Source organism: Sus scrofa, chromosome 4 (genome assembly GCF_054392235.1).
Source record: "Sus scrofa isolate SSC_HxYL_T2T_F1_AM1 chromosome 4, Sscrofa_HxYL_maternal_Yorkshire_Landrace_v2.0, whole genome shotgun sequence".
In the NCBI taxonomy this organism is placed as follows: domain Eukaryota; kingdom Metazoa; phylum Chordata; class Mammalia; order Artiodactyla; family Suidae; genus Sus; species Sus scrofa.
Window position 1 is genome coordinate 76928688 of NC_139386.1, and position 21522 is coordinate 76950209.

The following is a 21522-nucleotide window of genomic DNA, read 5'->3' on the forward strand; positions in this document are numbered from 1 at the left end:
GCAACCTATCTGGGAGCTGGGAACAGAACTGGTTCTTCCCAGACTCTCCTCCTACCCTGTACTTATGAATGAAAAATAATAATTAGGCATCATTTGTTTTAAAATTGTTAGTGTGTGTAATAATTCTGAGAAGTTGTTTGCAACAGGATGTTTACAGGCAGTATCAGAGCAAAGCAGACATGCAGGCACACCTGACACAATCCCTTCACAGGAGAAAAAGGTGCACTCATTAGAAACAAAACCCCTGGAGTTCCCGTCGTGGCGCAGTGGTTAACGAATCTGACTAGGAACCATGAGGTTGCGGGTTCGGTCCCTGCCCTTGCTCAGTGGGTTAACGATCCGGCGTTTCCGTGAGCTGTGGTGTAGGTCGCAGACGCGGCTCGGATCCCGCGTTGCTGTGGCTCTGGCGTAGGCCGGTGGCTACAGCTCCGATTGGACCCCTAGCCTGGGAACCTCCATATGCCGCGGGAGCGGCCCAAGAAATAGCAACAACAACAACAACAAAACACAAAAAGACAAAAAAAAAAAGAAACAAAACCCAGCGCTGGTCACCAGACATGAAAACACCTTCCGGGGCGGGGTGGTGTCAGGAGCAGCCTCAGGGCCCAGGCCTTACCTTCAGGCTGGGAGGATTCTTCCGACTTGTCATCATCCTCCAGTTTTTCCTCTTCGTCCTCCTCAGAACCCTTTTCTGAAATAGACTTGGGCCCCGTGTCCGCACCGACCTCCACCCCTTTTGGCTCGTTTCTGGCAGCACCGGCCTCGGCCTCGCGGTCCCTCTTCTTGTCCTTGCCACTGCCCTCGGCCTCCTCTTCCTCGTCCTTCACCTCAGGCCTCTCCGCCTCCTCGGCCTTGCCCTCGGCCGCTGTCTTCTCCTCCTGACCCGGGGCGGCGGGGGTGGCCACGGGGGTCTGGCCGAAGCCAACAGCCAGCGGGTTCAGGGCCGAGGTGCTGCCCGCCCCCCTGTTCTGGGCGAAGGTCTTGTGTGCATCCAGGAAGGACAGCTCGGGGTCGTTGAGGATGTGGTAGTCCGTGCGGCTGACCCCGTGCTTGGCAGCGCCCACGAGCAGGTCCCGGTCGTGCCTCCCGCACTCCCACCACTCGGGCAAATCCAGGCTGGGCTGGCAGAGCTTCAGGCGCTCAGCCAGCTGTGGGTGGTGCAGCACCTGCTCACGGATCTTGCGCAGCAGCTCGATGCGGTACAGGGTCCGGGAGGCGCGCTCTTCCGTAATGGGCTCGATCGCGGAAGCCAGGTCGGGCGGCTCTGCAACGGGAGGCGGTCGTCTTACCATCACGCTACCGGGCGCGCTGGACACGTCCGCCCGGCTCGCCCGTGGGCGCTGAGCGGACCTACCGTGGTCCGGCTTAGAGGGCATCCGGCACACCCGCCGGCACATGGCTACAAAGCAGCTGAAGTACTTCTCCAAACTCTCGTCGGACTTTTTGTCAAGTCTGGCAAAGGCTCGGAATTGGTTCCAGTCAAAATGCTGTTTCACTGGGTCAAAAATGACCCCAAAAGTGGACACCACGCGGTAAAAGTCTGCTTCTTCCCGTCTCGTCCACCTGTCAGAAAGGAGACGTTAGCCGGAACTGCACCTGGGCAGAGGCTTAACGCTTTGGGCTGCTTTTCCTCTAAACTGAATTCACACTGCTTATGGGAGGGGGGTGGGGGAAGTGGAGAGATGCTGCTCGGATGCTCCTTATCTCGGATGTGATTCCTGCCTCCCGCGGACAAGTGGTGAAGAGCAGAGGAGGGAGGAAGGTACCAGGAGCTGGGTAAACCCTCAGCAACTCACTTCTGCCGTTTCTCGGATATGATAGCTTCCCTTTCCGCTTCCAGGGCCCGCACTTCCTCCCGCGGCCGCCGTCTCCGCCGGTCGGTCTTCATCAGAGCCTCCTGCCGCATTTGCTGCCTTTTATAGCTGCGCTGATAGGCAGTAATGAGCCTGCGCAGGCGCGTGGTCAGGGTGGAGGTGTTGGGCCAGTAGAGCTGGCCGAACTCAGCGCTGCTCTCGCCGTGCTTGCCTGGGGGAGCGAGAAAAGGTTCCTGAAACTTGCAGCTGCAACCGTGCCGCAACTCGGGGTTTTCCATCAAAACAAGGTGACTCGTTAACATTCCAATGACAGTGTGGGGAAGGGCACTGCAGTGCCCTCCTTTTGAAAATATACTAAGGAATAATATTAGTATGCAACTTATAAACCATTTCTTTGTCAACTGGGGGGGGAACCACCAAGTTCATTTACCAATCGTACACAAAAAGAAACATACTTTAGGCCATGAACTATATGATAAAGGTGCTCTCCTCTGATGTAATTGCCTTGAACATAAGAAATAATCACACAATTGTCAGCTAACGACTTTACGTTAGGCAAACAGGGCAGTAGTCTCTATAAACTGGCACTATTTCAGGTACTTAGCAAATGGTTTGCTCACAAAAACTATACTTCTAAAGATGCTTAAAAGTTCTCACCAGCTGTTGTAAAACACAAATATATAAATGACCTTAATCCCCAAAACAGTTATGTTATCAAAGAAATTCAAAGTTATGAAAAACCAAGAATAAGCAAGAACTAAAATTCTTCACAGAAGAGATGAGGCTGTGTAGATGAACTCACTCTCTAAATAAGACCTGGCTGTTGTGAAGCTGCAGCAGCAGCCCCGCTGGGGGGCAGGGCCTGTCCCTGACTCGTCAGCACCCATGCCCCCCACTTTCAGGGAGCCCTACCTGGGGCACGTATTTCCATGGGTTCCTCCTTATCTTCTGGAGGAGAATTTGCAAATTCCTCGAAAGCAAAGCAAGAAAGAGAAATTATTTTAATTTGCAGTTTAATTTTGCTTTATCTTTTAAAGAAAAGGCCATCATCTATAAAGTTTAACAAGTCTTATATGGGCACATAATATTTTACTGGGGCTGTAAAAGTCAATGTACTCAAGTTCTTACATCTATTTCATCCTTGAATGGCGTTCTGGTTGGTTTGTATTCTGGGTCTTCATCTTCTCTATCAAATTCTCCCCTATATAAAATTTTTAAAAATGTTGAAATCATACTGATTAGCAAGAGACTGAAGGGAGCCTGGGAAAGAGTAAGAACCTGTCTGATGCTACTTTAAATTCAGAGTCTGACATCAAAAGCGACTCTATTGGTATTTAAAACGTGCAGCCGTGAAGGGTGGGTGGGTGGGTGGGGGTACTGTCATCACTTGGAAAAGACAGACAAGCTGCAGATTATCTAGATCATATATTGTGTTGAAATAGTCATTATGATATATAAACAGACTAAACTGGTAAACATCACTTAAGTCCAAATCAGATGCAATGTAATGCACGGTGCGGCATAGGAAGTGAACCCTGCCAGTAGATGTGACACTGACATAAAGTTTATTAAAATTTTAAAATGTCCTTCTTACCCGTCACCGCCATCTGCTAGCATGTCTGTTCCTCTCTGCTCGGCAGCGATGGCCTTGGCATCGGGCATACCAACTCGTTCCAGGAAGCAGAGCGCGGGGTCAGCTCGCATGGAATTGTACTTCTCATACCCTGTGCCGTCCCACCGGCCCGCAGAGGACACACACGGAAACAAGGAAGGCCCGTCACTGCCAGAATCACAGCACCGCCGCAACACAGCACGTTCGTTTCACCATCGAGGTGATCACTTACTTTGTATTTAAAGGAACCGGGCTGCAGTAGCCCTTTCTCTGGAACGCTCAGCCCAGGGCAGATTTGGGGGTGGGAGGGGGCAGGTTCCATCACAGGGATGTCATCAGAATGACCACGAATACTAACAGAAGAACGGGTTCTGAATAACTGCGAGAGGCCTGGGAAGATGTTTGACCCTATTGTCCCCAGGATCTCATTTTGCTTGGCATTTAAAAGGCTTCGTAATGTTCCTTGATGACCTCTGCAACGGTCCACCCCACCCTCCTTGTGAACAGCTTCGGTCCTGCAGGAACTTGCACCACTAGCTGAGAAATCCCTGTCTGCGGAAGGCCAGCGAACCTGTCTTATTAGGTTTAGGATGATGCATGTCAGGAAGATGACACTGTTCCCTCTATGGTTTTCAAACTGCAATTTGCTTTTTGACTGCCCAAGTTGACTAGATGGAAAATGGCAGATCCCAACAGTGCACTGCGGGAAAATGATTTTTAGGCTGAGCTCACAAAACACGGCTGCAGTACATAAGCAGAACAGCACAATTCAATTAGGATGTGTACGACAACACACCGCTCCTAACTGCTGTAGAGCCGCAAGCCAAACTGTAATCATGAAAGGTTTTATAAGCCATCATTCTCCCCTTTAGTCAGGCTGGGCTGCTGAGAATACCTCGGCGACCTCCAGAGACCTGGGATTATAATCAGGAATCGTTCACTGTATAGATCATGCCAGTTCTGCTTCCCCAGCCTTTCAAAGTTAACAAGGCTGCATCCCACTCCGGGGAGCCCGAGTTCTCCGCACTGACATTTGTGAAATATTGCTTGGAACAAAGCCCAGGAGGCACTTGTACAGATTAATAGCAGAGGTTAAGCCCACCGTCCACTTTGACACGGGCTGGCAGAGCTCGCAAGGGGAGCCGGGTTGGAAGCAAAGTTTAGGGAGAGCTATAGGACGAACTGGGCTGGTTTTAAAACAAATATGGTTTGGGTTTTATTTACAGCCAAGAAAGAAATGTTTTCTTCTCAAATACTCAACAAACATTCAAAAACAGCATCTGATATTTACAGTTCATATTAGATTTTTTAGTACAGGAAAATGGTAGACGCCAAGAGTCCTTTGGAACTAGCCTCATGAATATTATGACTTTGGAAAGAGTGTGCAAAAGGCTCTAAAACAGAGACAAAGCCCCACGGTCAAGCTGGGGTCCAGCAGAGACACCCCTTACCGTGTTTGAACACTCCAATCAGGAGCGACTTGTCAGCTTCCTTATCCCACCAGTCTGTGGGGACTTCTGCGTGGAAGGGCTCAGGTATCCACACGTCGGCTTCACTGTAAGGACAACCGTGGGTGTCATATTTAGGACAAATACCAGCATCAAAAAGGCTGCTGCCTGATGAATACAACACACGCCCCTTGCTCACCAGCAGCACCTGAGCAGGGCTCGCGCGCGCGTGGGGAACAAGCAAAGGTTAAAAGAAAGGGCAGGAGTCAGCCGCCTTCTAGCAGGATAGACATGAACTTCATCACCCAGCGTCCTGTCATAAAGGTCATCTCAGAGCACCCTTAACTCGGTTCCCGCCTCCCTGTACGTCCACACACACACATACAAACAGGCTTCTCCTGATTCTCTTCACGTCCCCGGGGCTGGGAGGACAAACACTGCGTTCGTTCGAGACGCAAGAAGGGAGATGCGCTGCTGCTGGGTGACAGGGGTGGGAAAGGCGGTCTGTGATGCGGTCCCACCCACACCCCGGGCCATCGCCGCTGTCTTGGACCGAGAGACGTGGGCTCGCACCCACCTCGAGTCAGCACCATCCAGGATCTTCTCGGCCTGGTCCCCTATCACTTCCTGTCTCAGGTAGTAGAGCATGCGGACACGCAGCAGGACCCTGGAGAGGAAGACGGGTGGGGGGAAAGTTCTTAACTTCGGGACTGTTTGCCAACAGTGGCTTTTGGCAGCTGCTGCTGTTCATCCATCATCCTGCCAAGGCTGATTAGCCATGCTGTATGGTAGGCTTGAAGCGTGACAGATGGTGGCACATAATCACCTCTGTGTGGTGCTTTCTGCTGGCTTCCAGCAGGCCTGCCTGGCAACCGCTCCCCTGCACGGAGAGGGCCCAAGCCCGGCCGGCCCGGCGCACTCCATTTAGCTCTACCTCGTGCGGCTTGTGAAGTTCAGACACGTACCCCACCGCTGCCTCTGAAGTATTGAAGCAAGTTTGTAAACAACTGAGCAGATGGCTTTCAGTAACTGTTCTGCTTCATTATCTCATAAAATTTCCTCAGCTGCTGCCTTAATACCATTTTTGGAAGCACATCAGAAGTTGTCGGAATAAACGAGATATAAAATCTGGTTTTACTACCTTACAATAAACCCTCAATATGGAAAGTCAGGTTTTTCGGATTACACAACTTTGCTTCCGAGAGAGGAAGATGGTGGCGAGGGCGGATCCCGCTCTGCCCGGAGGGACAGGAGACATTTTTATCCCCTCTGGCCTCTATCACCTGGAAGCCGAAGTCATAGCTTAACAAATACCAATAAAACATCACAAAGGAGAGAAAATGTGTCCAATTCGCTGAAGTTCTTAGTCATCTTCAAGGAACCTGCTTTGAAAGACTCATAGAATTCTAGGAACCAGGGTTGCAATCTCACTTGGATTTCCCCAATGGTCCAAACATAGTTCTTTCCAATAAAGCCTTCCTGGCAAATCCCAAAGGCCTGGCTACTCCAAGTCTAGCACCTCCTGCTGGACGGTCCCTGGTGCACAGCCAGGCCTGATGTCTGGAGATGACCTCCTTGGTCAGAGTAGCTGACACCAGCCGCTAATTCCCTAGCTGGATAACCCACCACAGACTAAGACAACACCTTACAACCAGAGCATCGCACGTACGGACACGGACTAGCCATCTGATCGTCACAGTAACACTCTAACAAAGTGGGGCAAGTTGCAATTTTCACTTCGCAAATGTGAAAACTGGCACTAACAGAAGACAAGTGACATGTCCGAGGCCGCAGTCATCTTGAGCATGGACCACTGGGAATTAGGCCTTCTGACTCTACCACTTCCTACTATCTATAGGGATGTGACACTTGTCCTTGAAAATATCAAAATGACAACTAAGGGCGGCTTCACCATGAAAGCCCACTCCTGATGCTATGTGACTAGACACACCCTGACCTGCCTTCCTCTCCACCACGGGGTTGCTCCTGGCTACCCTGGGTCCTAGGCGGGCAAAGGGTAAGGCTGTAAATATCCGAATGTGCTCCAAGCAAGGAATTTTTTTGGACAACTTGTTTTTATTTTTTAAGCTTTTTGCTTTTCTTTGGGGTGGGGGGAGGGGCAGATAGGATTAAAAGTTGGCTGGGCCACACAGACCTGGCAAAAGAAAAATAAGAACTTGCAGACCAGGATCCCCTTGTAGAGGCTGTTCGGAAGGGGTACACCCTGCACTTTTAACTGGATTAGCTTTTTTTCACCAAACCTCGGTGCAGCAGCAGCAATGATCCCAACGGGTTTTTCTCCCTTTGGTAGAAGGCACAGTGTTTGACCACATGGAGAATTTTAGTTTTGTGGAGAATTACGAACTGAGAGTGTCACCCTTCTTCTAGAGGAAAAGATTCAAAGTGATGCACCAGCAAGCTGAGTGTCCCTGTGGAATACGCGGCAGGTCCTGGCAGGACAATGAGGTGACAGGAGGTGCCTTCTGACCCTAAGGAGCTAGCTGGGTTGCTGACGAGTCCCCAGACCTCATTCTCATTTCATGGCTGTCCCACTAGTGACCGTTTTCTGGCCCAGCGTCCAGGTGGGGACCACGCATGGCACTGACCTGTCCTATCCCTCTTGTCTCCTTCAACCTGAAACATTTCCTATCTTTGTCTCCTGAACCTTCTGAAGATGATGGGCCAGCTATTTTCTAGGAGGTCCCTTGAGTTGGGTCTCATTTTCTGTGACTGCTCATCCCAGAGAGGAGCTGGAAGGCACTGCCAGCTCTCCCTTGAGGCCGGGGGGCAGGCATGGGGAACAATGTGACATCTCATACACTCACTGCGGGTACCCCAGCAGGTCTGCCGCTGACATCAGAATGGGGAATGAACACCCGCCCCCCTCGCACTGAGGAGCCGTGGTTCCCGCACTAAACCACTTCCCTTACGGTTTGTCTGAGTCCAGAACTCGAAGGTTATGGACCCAAGTTCACATAAACTACAAAGAAACAGAAGTTTTCTAATAGCTACAAGCAGGGCAGGACTTTCGGGAGGACCACTATGCTACGGCAGGAACAATAAAGACTTAGGTGCCAAAATGCTCTAAGGTACTGGTGTCGAAGGCTCAGAAACAACAAATTCTATCAAAGTCTGAGGACGGTGAGCAAGGCGGTCCCTGAAAGCACCAGTGTATTTAAAGAGAGATGAGAACCGAGAGTCAGCACAGCCCAGGAGCAGCAGTTAGTTCACTGGAGGCGGCTGAAGTTTTATGGGGGGCGGGGGGGGGGGGTGGCTGAGAATAAGGGTGCTACTTCTTCACTAGCCAAGGGACCTTACGTCCCCAAGACTTGGTTTCCTTGCCAGATAAATGGGGATAAAAGCATGCTACTTATTAGACAGCTCAAATGGATAACCCATAGGCAGGGCTTGGCATGCCGCAGGCATTATGTGCTCAGACTTTCATTGCTGCTAGCTATTTATTTATTTATTTATTTATTTTTACTGCTGTACCTGTGGCATATGGAGTTTCCCAGGCTAGGAGTCAAATCGGAGCTGTTGCCACCAGCCTACACCAGAGCAACGCCAGATCCGAGCCACGTCTGTGAATTTATTTATTTATTTGTTTGTTTGTTTGTTTTTAGGGCTGTACCTGCGGCATATGGAGTTTCCCAGGCTAGGGGTCAAATCGGAGCTGTTGCCACCAGCCTAGGCCACAGCAACGCCAGATCCAAGCCATGTCTGTGACCTACACCACAGCTCACAGGAACATCGGATCCTCAACCCACTAAGTGAGGTCAAGGATCGAACTTGCATCCTCACGGAGGTTAGTCAGATTGGTTTCCACCATGCCATGATGGGAACTCCTTGTAGCTCATTGCTGCTATTTAAAAGAGATACACATTTACTTAAGCTCTATTTGACAAATAAGGTAAGTGAGGTTTTTTTTTTTTTTTTTTTTTTTTCCTTTTCCTCTTGAGAGCCATACTTGTGGCAAATGGAAGTTTCCAGGCTAGAGCTGCAGCTGCTGGCCTACGCCACAGCCACAGCAACCCAGATCCGAACCGTGTCTGTGATCCACACCACGGCTCACGCATGGCAATACCAGATCCTTAACCCACTGAGCGAGGCCAGGGACTATATGCGCATCCTCATAGATATTACGTTCTCAACCTGCTGAGCCATAATGGGAACTCCTCTTAAAGAGATCAAGGAACTTGCTCCTGGCCTTCCAGAGCCAGGCAGTGACGCCTGTGCCACTGGCACTGAGAAAAGCACCCTCAGAGGAAGCAAAGAACCAGCCTATAGCTGGTTTAACATGAGGGCAGCTCGCAGAACTCCAAGCAATGAAATGAATTCAGATCCAACAGCCTTCAATTACACATAATCTGGTTCTGGAAATGAAGGTAAGGAATATGATTCAAAGCTCCTAGGAAAGAAAAAGGGACCCAGCAACTGAGGTATTATGAAGAAAATAATAATATGTAAACTCCCCAGTCTCGCCACTGGAAGCAGTCAGTTGAACGCAGGATCACATAAAGCCAGCCACAGCTAACACACACGGGATAAAACTTAGTCGTCTGCAAGGTGCACGGCAGCACCATTCACAGAGCCAAATGGTGTCCATCAACCCAAGTCCCCAGCGATGGACGGATGGATAAACAAAATGTGGTATGTTATGGGCAATGGAACATCACTGTGCCATAAAAAGGAACAAAATTCTGGTATAAGCGACAACACGATGAAGCTTGAAAGCATTATGCTAAGTGACATCAACCAGATACAGCAAGACAAATACTGTATGAGTCCACTTCTGAGCTACCCAGAACAGGCAAATTCATAGAGTCAGAAGGCAGGACAGCGGTTGCCAGGGGGGAGGGAGGGTGAGTTATTATTTAATAGGTATAGTTTATATTGGAGTCAATAAAAAGGTTTTGAGTATAGCTAACTGGTGATGGGAACACAGCGGTGTGAATGTAATTATTCCCAATGAATGATAAACTTACAAATGGTGACACAGGTAAAATTGCGTTATGCATCTTTTATCTCCATGTATATATAAAACCAGGGGTCTACAGCTATGCTGCCATGTGGTTTGGCATCATGTGTCAGGAAAAACAGCCAGGTTGTGCAAAGACAGTGACAACAGTTGAATAACCTTACTGACACGCCAAACAGTGTGTGTGCGCAGCATACAGCTGAGAACGAGGAGGGACCCGGCCCTCGCCCGCCTGCCCGCCCCACGTACTTGTTGCAGTGGTGCTTCAGGTGCTTCCTGTAGCTGTCCTCCTGGAACAGGGCATCCGGGTTGCAGCCAGCCAGCCAGTCGGCATCCTGCACCACCGGGTGTGCACTCTGCGCTTTCACCTTCTTGCCCTTCCGCCCCCTGGGCACCGGGGCCGATAAACCTAGAACCACAGCAGTCACAGTAATAATCATGATGAGGATGACAGAAGCACTCTACCAGCCCAGTTAGTGTCAGCTGTGTGCAGGACAGTCCCCGGGACCCTGCGGCAGGACGCGCGAGCCCCACCCACCAGAATGGTTGACCAGAGCCCGGGTCTGGCCGTCGGCCGTGGGTGTGATGAGATCCCAGATGAAGCTCTTGATGTTCTCGTCCCCCCTGTAGTGGTTGAGGCAGTACACGAGGATGGTCCTGCAGATGGTTTCCACGTCCTGCTCGGTGAGCTGACGTTTGTAGCGTCCGTGGGACAGGATGTCTGTCCACCGCCCCCAGCTGCAAAGCAGACACTCACATGAGGGCAGTGCCTTTGGTTTAGATGCGGGGCTGTGGTTCCATAGTCAGGGAGCAGGGTTAGGCCAGCCTGAGTTAAAACTAGTGACGCTGCACATCAGGTGACAGGAAAGCAATCAAGGGCGTGAGGGATCCAAAGCGGCTGTGCATTCACTCGCTGCTCCCTCAGCAGGAACTGAAGTTCACATCTGAGGGGCTGACACAGACCTCCCCAGTCGGCCCAGTGGGACCTGCCATCCCTCTGCTCTGCTTCACTCGGTCACGGTTTGTCAGCTCCAATGCTGACCAACCATTTGAGACGAAAGGTGACATGAGGTGAGTGTGCCTATCCCCAAATCAGGGATGCACATGGCTGAGGGTACAGCTACTTGACGAAAGGCCATAAAAAGGTCTGAGTCTCCCTTTGAAACGGGACGGGGCGGGGGGGAAGGGGGGGAAATAGGGGTAGACTGTGGGCAGAACCACACCCACTGTGAACCCAGTGTCCAGCCAAGGTCATGACCTGGGCTGAACAGCACTGTGCTCACCCGCCTAGTGTCAAAAGCTAGAGCGCCTGGCGCACCATCAGATCTGAGCACGTCGTCGTCACCCTGGTCCCAGGCGCTCAGGACAGGAACCAGCCCCGCGGCCCAGCCTAGCAAGCCCTGTCCCTGCCTGGTCCTCAGATCGCAGGGTTGGCCCCACCTTTGTGCCTTTGGACGCTCGGCTCTTTCTGGTGGAGCTCTCTCCTCTTTCTTAGCCAACACCCAACACCCCCACCTGCTAAATCAAGAAACCCACTTAAGCCACTTTCTGTGGCATTCCTTCTTTTATTCCTCCAGCCCCAGAAGTGGGGAGACAGTGCCTGAGTGTATCATAAAGGAGAGGGGATGTGCCTCCCCGCCCCAGGGGTGCGGTGTGTCCCCACACAGCTTTAGCACAGGTAACCACCTGCCCGCCCGCTCTCAGCTGGGCGTCCTGGCGTAGTGCCCTGCCTGTGATCGGTGCTCACTACACCTGCTGCCTATGGGAGGAGGTTTCCTGAAAGACGGAGGCCCTAAGCATACTTCTCAGCCTCCAGAGTTATGAACATGTTCCATTTCCAAAGTCAGCGGCAAAATTCTCAACTTTGATCATTAGGCTGAAATAGGGAAGCAGGTGAGGTAGCAAAGGGCTTAGGTGGCAGGGAAGGAAGGTCTGGCAGGCAGAGATGAGGAGGAGAGGTGACACCGCTGCCGAGATGCGGTCTGGGCTTCAGCAGAATGTCACCTACTCCACAAGCGAGCCCTGAGCCTGCAGTGTCTGGCGGCCCTGCACTCTGCTCCCAGGATGCAGAGAGCCCTGCCCTCAAGGAGCAGGGGAGGCCGGGCTCGGGGCCATCGCCCGAGAGAATGAATGTGACGTAGGCACAGGGAGACGCGGGGCAGGGACCTGCCGAGGGGACACCTGCATGGAGGTCAGGGGCAGGATGTGGCAGGCTGGGTGCTGGGGGTGTGTGGGCAGGGCTGCTCTCAGCAGTGGGGTCGTGGGGCCCGGCTGGTGGAAACAGGGATGAGCCGGAGCTGGGCCCACGGCAGGAGGCGAAGGGCCTGTCCTAACAGGAGCTCAGAGGAGACAGACAAGGCCAGGTAAGAGCCCTGCATGCCACGTGAGCAGAATGTTTATGTTTCTTCTGAAATTAATGATGCTCCATTGGAATAAAAAAAGGATCACAGAGAGGGGATGTCATCAGACCGATAGAAATACTGTTTCGGTGGCAGCTTTTTCATTTGAGTTGGAGGCCCACTGGAGCACTCAGACTTAGGAACCCAGAGGTTCACCCAGCACCTTGCCTTCCAAAGCCCCGGGGGGTGGGGTAGGGGGTGGGGGCGCACATGGCGATTCAGAGAGAGATCAGATGTGGATCCTGCCTTTCAGGGACCGCAGTCCAGCAGGAGAAACATGACCCACTCAGACAGTTGAAACGACCCCCACTTATGTCTCAGATGAGTCGCAAGAGCTTTACAAGTGAAAGGACTGCCTTTAACAAATTTTTATAACAGAAAACTATTAAAAGATTACCATAGTGATACCTGCGTGAAAGTAAACTAGGAAAAGATCTTATAATTTTGGGACCTCGTTCTGAGTTATTACTGATCAGCAAGCAGGTCTGAACCCAACAAAATTCCTTAGGGAACAAACCTGAGCCCCTTCAAATCCAGGAGTATCTGAATGAGCTGATAACAAGGGCCGCTGGGCTTTGTAACCAGGCGGCCCTGGGCCTATCGGGCGGCTGCAAAGATACTCACGCTGCGGGGAGTCACAGAAATACAAACACAAATAGAGTTTTTCTCCTCCACTTGGAATTCTAACTATTTTTAAAATAAAATTCCATCTCTCGCATGAGTCTGACTCACCCATAGACAAGCAGGTTCTTCTCGACTCGGAAGCACTCGCTCCTGGCGTAGCCCTGGGACCTGTCCTGGGGCCGCCGTGGCTTGGCGCACGGCTTCTCTTCGGAATCGCTCTCCAAGTCTGAAAATTCCATCAGCTCATCCTCCTTCACAGCACTGTACAGCCTGGTTTGCTTCCTCACTCTTGGAGTATCAATAACCAGGTTGTTCTAAAAGACAACAGACACATCTGAACCTTCTGAAAAAGCAAGCCTGGGGTGAGATCAGATCGAGTCTGACGGGGCCTCTCACTCACCCTTCCGTTTAAGGCATCAATATCCAATTCAGCCTTCTTAGCCCACTTTTGCCAGAAATTTGGATCATCCAAGGAAATATCTGTCCTATTTCCAGATGCAACAAAGCTGGCCTAAAAGGGGGAAAATGTGTATTACTTTGACATGTTTTCCTGGGAGGCAAAACGCAAAGGAGCTTTCATTTATTCATTCACTCAGACGTGTATGCACGCTTCTACTGCGTGCCAGATGCTGTGGTCCATGCACCAGGGCTGAAGGAGCCTCCCCCAGGCAGCTCACTGTCCAGGGGCTGAGACAGACCAGGAAATAAAAGATGACAGCGCAGCGTAACAAAGACAGGTGACAAAGGTATGTACAGGTGCACCTGATATGAGGAAGAGGCCCTAACCAGGTTCAGGTGGGGTGGGGGTGAGGGAGGGATGGCAGGAAGAGGGCAGAGGCTCCAGAACACAGTGCCTGGACCGGATGGTAAGGCTCATAGAGCAGGAAAGCGTGGGGAAACGTTCATGGCAGAGCGTGTGCAAAGGCACAGAGAGGAAGGAAGGTGAGTGTGTCGTGTGGCTGGGGGCACGTAGAACCAAGCTGGTCAGGCAGGTATAAGACGAGTCAAGCCAGACCTCGCGTGTCCTCTTAACAGAGGCCAGACTCCCTCCGGAGAGAGTGGGAGCTCTCTGAAAACAGGGACAATTGCAAAGTCACCTGTCAGAGAGACCACGCTGGTGTCGTGGAGCAGGGAGGGCAGAGCAAAGAAGAACAGGGTACAGCAGTAGTTTAGCGAGGAAGCCGTGAAGACGGCAGAAATGAAGCAAAAGAGATAGTCTAGAAGATAGTCTTCAAAAGGTAGAATTAAAGGAGTTAGAATTTGAGTGGATGTAAAGCCTGAAGGAGGAGGAAGCCGTGAAAAACCTCAGCCCCCAGCTCTGGCATCTGAAACGTGTGACTCAGGTGGATAAACAGGTGCATGTGCATGTGTGTGTGTGCATGCACGCATGTGCACACAGAGGATGGAAGGACAGGGATGACGAATCTGCTGGGCCTCTGAGGACAGAGGAAAGAACCTGAAAAGAGGCTGAAAGAACATGAGGGAGAAGGTGCTGGGTCACAGAGCCCAGAGGAGAGCCTTTCAAGAATGGAGTAGCTGAGAAAATCTGAAGTAGCTGGGACAACTGAATTAGCTGGAACAACTGGAGTAGCTGGGATAACTCGAGTAGCTGAGAGAACTGGAGTAGGTAGGACAGCTGGAGTAGTGGAGATAATCGAATATCCCTCTATCTCACACCACGTGCAAAAATTCACTCAAAAGGGAAGAGAGACATAAAGGTAAGAGTGAAAACTATAAAGCTCTTAGAAGGAAACACAGGAGCAAACCTTTGCGACCTTAGGTCAAAACATGCAGCAAAAGCACAAACGGTAAAAGAAAAACTGGATGATGTGGACTTCACCAAAATTAAATACCATTAAGAAAGATTAGGAGAAATATTTGCAAATTGTATTATCTGATGAGAAACTTTTATCAGAATATATAAAATACAGTATTTCTAAAACTGAATTAAAAAGACAAATAACTCCAAAGATGAACAAAGGCTTTGAATAGACATTTCTCCAAAGATGATATATATGTGGCCGACAAGCACATGAAAAGATGCTAAACAGCATGAGAGAAATGCAGATCAGACCAGAGTGGGCGATCACTTCACCCTTAGTAACATGCTACAATCAAAAAGTCAGACAACAAAAAGTATTGGTGAGGATGTGGAGAAATTAGAACCCTAAACACCGCTAGTGGGAAGGGAAAATGGTACAGTCATGTTAGAAAGGTGTGGCAGCTCTGGCACTCCTGAGGAGTCTGGCAGCTCCTCAAAGGGTTGAAATACACAGAGTTAACATGTGACCTAACAATTCCACTCCTGGTATATACGCGAGAGAAACAAAAACCTATGTCCACACAAAAACTTGTACACAAATGTTCACAACAACATTATTCGCAATAACCAAGAAGTGGAAACAACCTGAACTTCATTATTACTGGTAAGTGGATCAATCTGAATGCCCATGGTTAACCGGGAAGTGAGGTACAGCCAATAGGACGCCATTCAGTAAAAAGGAAGAAATGACTGACACATGCTACAATGTGGATGAACCTCAAACACATGTGGCCAGACACACAAGACCACATGTCCTATGATTCCATTTATACGAAATGCAGTGTCACGAACCTGGAGAGACAAAGGAGATTAGCAGTTGCCAGGACTCGGCGGGTGGGGATGGTTAACTGGGGGATGAAAACGTTCTGAACCTCGATATGGGGATACCTGCACACGTTTGTAAATACGGTAAAGGCATGGCGTTGTACACTAAAATAGTTAAGTTTTATGGTAAGTGAGTTACATTTCAATGAAGCTGCTAGAAGTGAAAGTGTAGTCTGGGCCTGGGTGTGGATGGGAGAACAGTGTGCTGGTGAATCAGAAGGGCTGGGGGGCAGGGGAGCGGGGGGAAGAGGCTGGGAGGTGAGAGAGAAGCATTAAGGGAGGCAGGGAGTTCCCGTGGTGGCACAGCAGACACCAATCTGACTGGGAACCATGAGGCTGCAGGTTCAATCCCTGGCCTCGTTGAGTGAGTTAAGGATCCGTGTTGCCGTAAGCTATGGTGTAGGTGGCAGACTCAGCTAGGATCCTGCGTTGCAGAGGCTATGGTGTAGGCTGGCAGCCGTAGCTCCAGTTGGACCCCTAGCCTGGGAACCTCCATATGCCATGGGTCTTTTAGAGACAAAAAAAAAAAAAAAAAGGAGGCAAAGAAGACAGCAGTGTAAACAATGCTTGTGAGGATCTGAACTAGGAAAGAAGAGTCAAGAGGATGCAGCCAGAGGGGAAAAACGGATGGGAGACTCTTTAAAGACAGGAGCGAGCTGCCTGTTCTTAAGGATCTATCAGGAATCAGGATCTCAGGAGGGGTGCGGAGGCTCAAGAAGCAGAGCGGTCAGGGCCCAGAACACAAGGAAAGGACCACTTGGGGAGCAGGAAGCTCTCCACCCGCACCCACCAGGTACAGAGTAGAGGAGCAGGAACCCACAGTGTTCAGGGCTAACTCTTCTACGCGCAGCACTCCGGCCCCACCGCACACCCGCCTGCTTGGAGCCGCCCTCACCTTAGCAAATGTGGAGCCTTTGCCCTCGGACTCAATGGTGATGGTGTGGGTTCGCCGGAGGAGAATCTGGTCGATATCTTCTTCGCAGAATTTAGAGCCTTCATCCTCCTCGTCCATGAGTGCACCGTAGGCCCCTTTCCGCAGGAGGTCCTCTATTTCTTTCTTGGAGAGCTGTTGTACCTGTTTTAGAGAAACGGTTAAAAGTAAATTAGAATGGAAATGTCTGTAGACTAAACAGAGGTTTCATTTTTCTCAAAGAGGGTAGACCTGAAATATAACAAAGGAAGATGTGACAAAATAATGTGCTTAAAACAGTGCCAGTGAAAAGTGATCAGAGGCGGGTAGCTTCTCCCCATCAGGAGTGCGGACTGGGCGAGGCGGGGGGCAGCACGTTTACCCCATTGGGAGCGTTCTCCCTTCCGCTCATGGACTGCAGGACGGCTTTATCCAGACCGAGCTTCAAGCTGGCCTTGTCGAACATCTCCCTTTCGTAGGAATTCCTCGTAATCAGCCTGTAGATTTTCACAGATTTGCTCTGTCCTATTCTATGACACCTAGCCTGAGCCTGAAAGAAGAAGGAAATTAATGGCTACGCAAGAAAGAAAGGACTCAACTGTTGGTTACACGAGCATCTGTTCCAATAAACAGAGGTGCAGTTTAGCAGAAGAGGGTTATTAACGCACTAAGAAATTACTTTTATATTATTAGTAAATTGATTTCTAGTTGGTTCATTTGCCCTGATCATAGGACACTGCCTGAGTGACTAGGGGGCTGTAATTTATCGGTCTGACCAGAGATCCTCTGACACAGCAGGGCGACTCTAAAGGCAGGGGAGGGAGGCAGCAGGGAGATTCTATTGCGTATTTACCTGGAGATCATTTTGGGGATTCCAGTCGGAATCAAAGATGATGCAGGTATCAGCAGCAGTAAGATTAATGCCTAAACCTCCTGCCCTTGTGCACAGGAGGAAAACAAACCTATCAGAGTCAGGTTTGGAGAATCTGTCGATAGCTGCCTGGCGGAGGTTGCCTCTGACCCGGCCGTCGATCCTTTCGTAGGGGTACCTAGAAAATGTCAGTGTTAACAAGGAGGCCTGACAGACAGCTGCAATGCGCTTGCTCCCTTTTTTTTCTTTTTTTCTTTTTCTTTTTGGAGGGAGGGGTATGTTTAAGAAAGTACTACAGTATGGGATATATATTAACAGAATGATATTATTTATCAGAAATCATCTCAGAGCAAATAGGTTTTGTTGTAATTTTTCATACCGCTAGTTGAATGCCCCTAAGGATTAAAGTTTATTTTACCTCCTCACCACTGAAAGAAATATCTAAGCTCTAAAGGGAGCTGACCCTTCTAACAGTAAAATAACCAGCCATTTCAATTCAAAGTGAGAACTGCTCTCCCCTAGTCAAACGTAAGATGTGGAAAACAAAAGTGCCTATAAAGGCAAGCATTGCTCAGAATAACTGCTGTGCACAGCTATAGTTTTTAAAAAGAGCTGCGACACATGTCCCCCACTTGGTCCCCTTTATCATAAATGTCACTCCGAGGTAAACCACGTGGAGCCCGGGCCTCGGTCATCTCTTATTTCCGTTTATCCTTCCGGCCCAGTGGCCCTCACCGTCTCTGGATGAGGTAGTCTTCCAGGATGTCCAGGCAGCGCACCATCTGGGAAAAGATGAGCACCCTGTGGCCACCAGCCTTCAGCTTCGGCAGCAGCTTGTCAATCAGCACTAGCTTGCCAGCAGCCTGGATCATCGCCTGGAGCTGAAAATCTGGAGAGTCGGCATTGTGTGTTTCTTTAAACTCTTCCAAAATTTTCTCTTCAGCACCTGCAGAGATTGGACAGCATAACGGGAATACTGTAAAAGGTTTTTATGACTAAAAACAATGAACTGGCTTTTAAATGCACCCCAAACAGGAGGGACCAGGACGCCACACTTGTGTTCATGAACAGACATCCACCCACTGGCTCAAAGTCGGGTCTACACAAAACCGCAGAAGTATAAAAGGGATCAAAGTTTCAAGCATGACACATTTAGGCATTTGGGGGAGAAAAACCACATTTTCCAACACACAAATGTTTGCTGTCTGCAGAAGCTGAATTTCAACAACAGACTGTCAAGCTAGAAGTGGCAGAAACAAGCCAAGGGCCAGATACCTACAGAAAATTTGGAACCTAAAATGCTAAAGAAATGAAGAACTGTTTACTAGCTGAATACAAACACAAACAACAAAATCTGTTCTGAAACTAAGAAACAAGGGAACAGAGTTCAAACAATTACAGGGCAAGGGCAGTGGTCTGTGTCTCTAAATGCATATTAATGCAGCCCAGAGGACTGTTAACAAAAGGGACTCCATTTTCCTGGATAATTTTTAGGGGATCTGAGCACACATTTCTACTGAAAGCTCTAAATCTCCTGCCACATTCATTCTCGTCTGATAATTTCCTAAGGTACAAAAATTCTATCTGGAATTATCCAAAGCTTAAAAAACAAACAAACAAACAAACAAACTAAACCCAAACCAACCTCTGTTTCACTTAAGACTTCTATACCTAATCCTCTTTTTCTCATAGCTCCTCAGAGATTTCTGCTTGTTTGAAGACGTGGGTCATCAGAGAGAAGCCCCAGGAGAATGACATCTTAGGGAGCAAGGCCCTCTCCCCCGCCCCCCCGGAAGCAGCAGGCTGCGCCTCCTGCCCTGCTCTGGGCTCAGCTAGAACCAGGCACCATCAGCTGTCCACTATACTCCGTTGCCGGGTTAATTAGGACACAGGGGCTGTATTCAGCCCCTCTCCCTGAGGACCAGGCGTGGGCACCAAATCTTCAGAAAATAGGGATGAATAAATCCACCTAATGGGATTGGTTCCCAGGTTTAAACAGCACCGGAAACCTTAAACGACTCTTCTTGCCACTGGTGGTAAGCCTGTGATGGACCTGTGCACAAGATGGGACAGGTGACCCTCACAGGGTTTAAAGGTTAGGTTAGTTCGGCCACCACAGCCACAAGGACAGAAGGGTGGCAGGCGGCCACAGGTGTGACAGAAGTGCCCCCCATTTCCGGTTTAAGGGCACTTGTGGAAGTCAAGTCATGACATGGTCATACACAGAAACAGAGCTTATTAATTATTAATCAACAAAGGATCTTACTGAGAAAAGGTTAGAGTCACTAATGTCTGGACCAGTCACTGCTGCTCCCTCTTAGGAAGGGCCTGATGGAAGGCACCAGCTGGGTCGGAACTGCTGTTTTTCACTCTATCCTGCATGACTAAAAGGCTAATATTCAGGATTTTAATCTGAGATTTGACTAGGGAAAGGTAAAAACTAAAATGATGTTAAAGAGCATTAGCAGGAATATTCTTTTTTTTTTTTTTAATTAATTTTGTATGTGTGAATTTCTTTTCTTTTCCTTCTTTCTTTTTTAGCCACCTGTGGCATGTGGAGTTTCCAGGCCAGGGATCAGATCAGATCCCAGGCCGCTGGGGATTGAACCTGCGTCCCTGCGCTCCAGAGGCCCCGCTGATCCCATTGTGTCACAGCAGGAACTCCAGCAGGAATATTCTTGAACAAAAAATGTTCTTGGGAGGAGTTCCTGTCATGGCGCAGCAGAAATGAATCCAACTAAGAACCATGAGGCTTCAGGTTCGATCCCTGGCCTTGCTCAATGGGTTAAGGATCTGGTGTTGCCGTGAGCTGTGGTGCAGGTTGCAGACGTGGCTCAGAACAGACATGGCTGTGGCTGTGGTGTGGGCTGGAGGCTACAGCTCCGATTAGACCCTTAGCTTGGAAACCTCCATATGCCTCGGACTGCAGCCCTAGTAAAAGACAAAAGAGGAAAAAAAAATGTTCTTAAATAAATGTTCTTGCATACAGTCGAATAACATTTTTCAAAACATAAATTTATAAATCTAGATTCTTCATAAACGACAAGAAGGCCCTCTGGAGACAGGAAAACAGATTTAAGTCCATACATCACATTAGGTCTTTTCAAAGTTTGTTCCTGTGGTATAATATACTATAAGCTCTTTGCAGTTCAGAAATAGATTTTACTCTCATAAGATCGGGGTAGTTATTTTCTATCCATTTTAAGATTATAATCCATAATCAAAATAAAATGTAGTGTTTTAGCTTAAAACAAGTTGATGGTCAACGAATAGTTTTCAAAAATGAAATAATCATTTGGACAAAACAAATACCTGACATGTTTGTATTGTTTTGGTAAAAAATTTGAAAATAGAATTTCTGTCAAATTAGTAGAGAAATTTAATTTTTTCCTTTTAAATTTATTTAGATAAAAAAAGAACCCTCCTATATTTTCAATGCTACCAATAAATTCTCATGTCATCAAAAACAGTCAGAATTAAAACACATTCTTTCTTACCTGAAAAAAGTTACTGCTGAATTAATCAAGTCAACTCTTTGCTGTGAATTCAGGTTCATGAAGGGATGGCTGATTTACACTAACGATGTTTCACTTAAAAATATCAGCAAACAGATTTCCTACATGATTCCTTTAGCACTGCATCATGTCCAGAACAGATGAAGAGAGGAAGGAGGGCAGGTGTTGGGAAGGAAAAAAGCCATATCTTCTAAGTCCTGGCCGAACTCCCAAGCTCACCAATTAAAGATTTACCTTGATGCTAGATTTGTAACTAGCTATCAAAAAAATTACCTGGAAATAGGTTATGATAAGCCAAATAGTCAGTTAGCCATGCCCAGAGTTAAGGCCCTGCCTATACTACATTTAAAAGTGTGTGTGTGTGTATGTGTGTCAGACAACCTGAAATACATGGGGACATCTTTCCCTTAGTCAGATCATCGCTGTCATCACAGGAGCTGCAACATTCTCTAGCTTGATCAGCCACAGACAAGAAACGGTTTCCTTTTGAAGATTACGGGGAAAGAACAAGTCACCATCTCCTCTCGGAGGTTCACTCCATCCCGTGAGCTGCAGGCTGGTTTTCTTTCCACCCCCACTTTTCCACACGGCCCTGTCCCCACCAAGTGTCTCTGAGGTGGCCTCTGACCATCAGGGCCCCTACCAAGTTCCCAGCAGTATTTTAACCCCCACGTCCGGGACCTAAAATTGGACGTTCCATTCTA

At 49.0% G+C, this 21522-nt stretch overlaps 1 protein-coding gene across 9 annotated transcripts in view; it reads right to left on the bottom strand.

Moving 5' to 3' along the window:
* Positions 1 to 21522, bottom strand: part of CHD7 (chromodomain helicase DNA binding protein 7) — a 187629-nt gene that overhangs the window by 15889 nt on the left and 150218 nt on the right. For 5 of the 9 annotated variants that reach the window (XM_021089336.2, XM_021089334.2, XM_021089335.2 and 2 more), the window contains 15 exons: positions 18039 to 18249; positions 17286 to 17481; positions 16815 to 16982; positions 16418 to 16597; positions 13276 to 13386; positions 12984 to 13189; positions 10391 to 10590; positions 10102 to 10261; positions 5452 to 5541; positions 4878 to 4981; positions 3409 to 3538; positions 2943 to 3015; positions 2727 to 2784; positions 1797 to 2025; positions 617 to 1563 (listed from right to left, as the gene is read on the bottom strand). In XM_021089336.2, the coding sequence (XP_020944995.1) occupies positions 617 to 1563; positions 1797 to 2025; positions 2727 to 2784; positions 2943 to 3015; positions 3409 to 3538; positions 4878 to 4981; positions 5452 to 5541; positions 10102 to 10261; positions 10391 to 10590; positions 12984 to 13189; positions 13276 to 13386; positions 16418 to 16597; positions 16815 to 16982; positions 17286 to 17481; positions 18039 to 18249 (3063 nt within the window). The remainder of the gene's footprint in view (positions 1 to 616; positions 1564 to 1796; positions 2026 to 2726; positions 2785 to 2942; positions 3016 to 3408; positions 3539 to 4877; positions 4982 to 5451; positions 5542 to 10101; positions 10262 to 10390; positions 10591 to 12983; positions 13190 to 13275; positions 13387 to 16417; positions 16598 to 16814; positions 16983 to 17285; positions 17482 to 18038; positions 18250 to 21522) is intronic. The other 4 variants (XM_021089338.2, XM_021089337.2, XM_085022315.1 and 1 more) reach the window with 1 other exon arrangement.